General features: G+C 35.7%; 1 protein-coding gene across 1 annotated transcript; it reads right to left on the bottom strand.

Moving 5' to 3' along the window:
* Positions 1-1,776: 1,776 nt before the first annotated feature.
* On the bottom strand, positions 1,777-5,031 carry LOC145057970 (auxin response factor 18-like). The gene is made up of 4 exons (XM_079005883.1): positions 4,303-5,031; positions 2,994-4,194; positions 2,087-2,904; positions 1,777-1,999 (listed from the first exon to the last, which is right to left on the bottom strand). Exons 2-4 carry the CDS (start codon positions 4,101-4,103, stop codon positions 1,939-1,941), a joined length of 1,989 nt encoding a protein of 662 aa, XP_078862009.1. The 5' UTR covers positions 4,104-4,194; positions 4,303-5,031; the 3' UTR covers positions 1,777-1,938.
* Positions 5,032-5,621: the final 590 nt, after the last annotated feature.

Here is a 5,621-nt window from a genome sequence, read left to right as displayed (position 1 = left end):
TATATATATATATATATATATATATATATATATATATATATATATATATATATAAAATGAAAATGGGAATAGCAAATGAGCATGGTCAAAGGAGAAAAAAACAGCCCGATCATCAAAACGGCGCAACACACTCCTCTGTTACTTGGATGACGTATGGTGACGCGTCCCACACGTGAGACTATTATTGTTCTTGTCCTTCTTTTTCATCTTCACGTGTGCTCATTATATTATTCCCACCATACAAATACTCATCTTCTATCAAATCATATGTTATTAGAAGTGTATTCTTTTTGTACATAAATGATAAAAAAAAGTTTATTATTTGTTTTATACTTAACAATTTTCAAATATAATACCTAAGTATTTTTTGTTTATTTAACAAATAGATGATAAGAAGACTCATTTTTTAAACATTAATTTTTCTAAGGTTTTGTCTTTGTAAATGATGTGTTTAATACAAGAAAAAATAGAGTTTCTTCTTGTTTCCAGCTTTTTGTTGACTTAGTGTTTTGTGAAGTTCAGAAATTGAGGAAAGAAATTGAATATTTGTGTTAATCCCAATGCTCTATGTAGTATAAATTAATTAATATTAGATTTAATTAATTACAGAGATTGAGGGGTTAAATTGTAATATAGTAATAGGGAATTAAAACAAGGCCAACTCTTGCGGCACTTCAATGGGACATTCATTCAATGTTTGGAACAATATTTGGTCTACCATGTGACCTTTGCTTTTTACTTATTCTTCTACACCCCTTTTACTTTTCACTTATTGTCATTTCACCCCTTTATACTTGGTTTTTCCTGTTTTTGTCTAATTCACACTTGATTATTTTTCTTGATATATAATCGTTCATGTTATCTATAAGTAGCTCATTGCAAAAACCTATTTCATGGTTCATATTCAAGAATATCCATTGCTTTTGAAACTATGTTAGCTAATTGCCAACCATATGTAACAGTTGATGTGTAGAATTTCACATAGAGATCCTGTATTCGAACACAAGTAAACCGAAAATATTGTTGTTGTTATGTGAGTGACCTCCCACATGGGTCTTATGGAGGTGAGGGGCTAACGTGAGCAGTTTAGATGATATGGTTTACCTTTTATTTCTGACTGTGTTTATGAATTTCAATCCTTACATTATATTGCATGATAGTTTTATTTATGAGCACCAAGTTGAAGGTGTTTGTAATGAACAATATAGATTTTAATGTTTATTTTGAAAAATCATGTTGTTCGCCTCACAGTATGATTAACACCCATATTTGACCTTTTCATAGGTCAAAGTAATCAAGTATTAAACAATGATCTTATAATTCCACACATAAAGTCTTGTAAGGTTAATTATTTTGTTAAAAATGTCTAGTTTTATATTATAAATATTGTTTTACACATGACCATAAACTAAATTTAAAAGGTGTTATCTATAATATTATTATAAAAAACCAATTTTTTTTGTTTGAACGGCCGATAAAAAACCAAATAAATGGTTTTTTTTAAAGGAACTTAAGATAGAACCTAATCCTTGATCATTGGTCTATTTCTCTGACCATTTATTTATTTATTAACATCAAATTCTTTTTTTGGCTTTTTCCTGCTTTTCCCAAGCGTGCACGAAATTCCTACTTTTTATTTAAATTTTGTCCTCAACAACTTTTGCTGCTTCTAATAGTGACTTTTTTAACACACGTCATAAAATATTAATGTACACCTACAATAAAAACTGTTCAAAAATATCCACAAACACTTAACAAAACTCCAACAACAAAATCTTTGCAGGAGTAATAAGTTTCATTTTAATTTAGGGAATTCAATACCCACAAATTTAACCAAATTTAACCAAAAACATATGTCTTAACAAAAAGGAAATTAATCACTATACATTCTTTAAAATTCCAAAAAAAAAAAAAACCATCAAATCATTATAGCCGTGGTTATTTTCCATTGCTTGAATCCGTTACAATCGTTAGCCTTCTTGCTGTCTTCATAAACTCACTACAAAACACACAAAAAAGGTAAGATTTTTAACACTAAAATTATACAAAATAAAGAGAAATTGGGAAAACAAATTCATAATCTCACCCAAATGGTTCGTCTCCTATATGTTTTAGGGTTCCTTTGACATCCCAATAATGAACACGGTTCATAATTATAGAGCTTCCGGTTTTAAACATATTACCCAATTTTTGACATAATTCTTCATACGAATCGAGCAAAGAGAGGTCGAGGGTTCGACCCACGTCTTCTGACTCCATAAAAACCTTGCAATGACCTGTCTCCATGTTCAGGTCATTCTCCAGGTTTTGTCCCGGCGAAAGGCCTGAGCTAGACCCTGGCCCTGACCCGGGCCCACTTTGGGAGATCTGTTGCTCAGTTAAAATCGGTTGACCAAAGAGTAAAAACCGAGACTTTTTAGGGGTTTCAGGCTCTTTCGAGCCTGAAATTGAGTTCCCGATGGTTAACAGACACGAAACGGGCTCGGATCCAGATCCCAGCCCAGTAGGTTTGTTTGGAAACGGGTTGATTAGCGGTTTTGTGGTTGGGAAAAACCCCGAGTTTAGTTTGTTATTGAGTTGGATATCTGAGAGAGATAAACCATAACGCGTGTGCCTGGCTCCCTGCATGCTAGCAGGATGATGAGGGTTCAAATTATCCGGGAGGTGGTAACCGAACGGGCCGGTTGTTGGCCCGCCAAATAGGTGCGAGTGGGGCCCACAAAGCGCGGGAATCGGGATTTGCGGATCGAGGGGAAAATCCGGGTGTTGGGTAGGTCTACATTTCTTTCTAGGTGGTGAAAATGGTGACATATGAATGGTTGCCGGCATTGTTGATACCAATTCCACCAGCCATGGATTCACTCGTTTCACATTTTGAAGTAAATCCGGCTCATCCCATGTCACCTAAATTTAAAATTCACAACTTCAATCAACTTTTTAACAATGAATTAAAAGTTATTGGTGATTTATGTAATTAATGATGTGATTGATACCTGTAAAAGTCTCCATGGAGAATCGGGCCACCGAATCGGATCAGAAACCTGGATTGAAGAAATTGTTCCCATAAACCAACTGATTCTTGAAGAATCTTCTGTTTCAAATGGCATCTTGAATCTCATCCCCGGAGACCACCGGATCTGCATTGCGTTCTTCACGAGGGAAGCTTTTACACAAAACTCCGGCGTACTTGCTCTTGGGTAGAAGACGATCTCAAATGGGTTTCCGGTGGTTGCTTGTTTTACAGCTTGGATTACACAATCGGCTTCCACTTTCACCTTCCCAAACGGATTCCCACTTCCGTTTCCGGTTCCGTTTCTCATCACCGGCGAGTATCCACCATACGGAACAACAGAGTTGCCGCCTGCCGGATTCCACCCGGAGGAGATTTCCTGTCCACCGCCGATTCCCCTCTTGGCTCGTCGGATTCCAACACAGAGTTCACCGTTTTCAGCTCGAAGAAAAACAATGGAGTCTCCGGCGACAAGTTTCTTATGGTTTACGAATGTGCTCCATCCGGTGGTGAGTAAATGCCGCCGTGGAGTTCCTCGGTAGATGTGCCGGAATTTCCATGTGTCGCCGTGAACATCTTTAGCGAGAATGGTTTGCACCGGTGGGTCCGCTGAGTAATCTAACCGTGGGAATATCGTTTCGGCGCAATACCTTGGAACGGAAAACCCGCCGCCGTTATTGGCGTCGGATTGTGTCAATGTCTTTGCAAACGACGACGGTTTAACTTGGCCCTCCGATGATCCTCCGCCGTTCTGAGAACTCGTATCTTCATCATCAAAAGAACTGAATTCGCCGGAACCACTCACCGGAATCAACCTGATTTTTGCATAAACTTCATCGGTATCCACATCCGCCATGAATTTAACAGAAGAAACTCGACATGGGATCCACGCCGGAACCCTCGACTGACTGTTTCTCTCCCGGAATTCGACATTTCCGGTGGCATGTTCGGCGTGGCCTTGAGGAAAATAAAACACTTTCGAGTTCACCGCCGGCATTTGAATCATGCTTCCGGCGCACGCATGCCATAACTGAGAATCTAAGCATCTCTCAGTTTCTTTCAATTTCTCTTTTGAATCCATGAAAGTAATCATTTTTTTTTTCTTGTTTTCAATCAAGCTTTCTATAAATTCCCCAAACAACGCTTCAGTTCATATGATGTTATAACCCCTTTCAGAGTAAATGCTGTAATCAAATACCATAAACATTAAAAGAGATTAATCAAACAACATACAATCAAGAAGACAATAAATTCATATTCGATTAAAAGATAATATCTTTGTCTTTGTTTACCTCAAAAATCTTCAGATAAATCCAAAGAATCCGTGGATAAGCCCTAAAAACTTGCATGAACAGAGCCTGAATAATAGAACTAATAATCTTCAGAGTAGACTCTCATTGTCTTCCCGAAATCACCGAATTTTGATACTTTCAAACAAAATCTTGAATCTCATAAACCCTATTCTTTCTCGACTTCAAAGATCAAAACTTTTTATCCAAAAATCGAAAGATAAATACAAGACTAATTCAGAGACGAAAAAGGGGGAAAACCCACATGAATTAACCGATTTCTTGCTCTTTTCCTGGTCAATATCTTGATAGAATATTCACCAGAGTCAAGAACAAGTCCATCATCAACATCCCCACTAAAGAAAAAACCCACACACTCATGCATTCAAACCCACAACAAAGATTTCACAAGAAAAAGATCCATTCAATGCTTTTCTCTCTCCTCTTTTCTCTTTTCTTCTCTCTCTAGGACTCTCTTTTGGATCACTACAAAAAGTCCAAGCTTTATACACAGATATCTCTCTCTTTCTCTCTCTCTTTCTCTATGTGTATATATATACACATATAATATTGTATTACTAGTACAACTCTTACACACACTGTGTGTGTAAATTAATTTTATCTGGTTGTTTTTGGGTTAAAAAAAGATTTAAAATTGTATTTTCCTTCTTACCTTTTTCTTCGGATCTGAAGAAACTCAGTTGTATCTTCAGAAGCCAGCATAACAACAAAGATCTTAAAGGAAGCAATCCTTTTTCCCTTTTTAAACTGGTTTTAAATACCCTTTTATTTATTTATATATTTATTTATTAAAATAACATTTTACTTATTCTCTGTCATCAGCTGAGCAGATTTCAATTTCATGGAAGGTAAGAGCGTATTTAAAATATCGTGAGAATTTGAAAATATCGCGTGAGAGAGAGAAAAAGAGTGAGTGCTAAGGTGGAAGTCAAATGTGAGAGCTCTAAAAGCAAGGCAACAAGTCTTTTTAACTAATAAGAACAAAAAGCTCCAAAATATGATTAAGATTTTGAGATTAAGGATAATTGTTTTGCTTGATTTGACTAGGGTAAGACAAAATTTAACTAGAGTTAATTGGTTGGGTTTAGTTGGCTTACAATTTTCAAAGACTTCTTAATGACTTTCTACTTTAATGGTGTTCACAAAAATATAAACTTTAAGAAATATAAACCATTCATACGAGTTCATAATTATTTTACATAATTATACATTTTAAATTTGTACTTTAATGTTATGTTTAGTTTGATACATGTTTGTTTATATCAAACAATGTTTGAAGTTTAAGGTTTGTAGGTTACAAC

This window comes from Lactuca serriola, chromosome 6 (genome assembly GCF_051521515.1).
Source record: "Lactuca serriola cultivar US96UC23 chromosome 6, Lser_US96UC23_V15, whole genome shotgun sequence".
Lineage (NCBI taxonomy): Eukaryota > Viridiplantae > Streptophyta > Magnoliopsida > Asterales > Asteraceae > Lactuca > Lactuca serriola.
The sequence above is the reverse complement of the archived record's forward strand: the minus strand, read 5'-3'. Positions and strand labels throughout refer to the sequence as shown.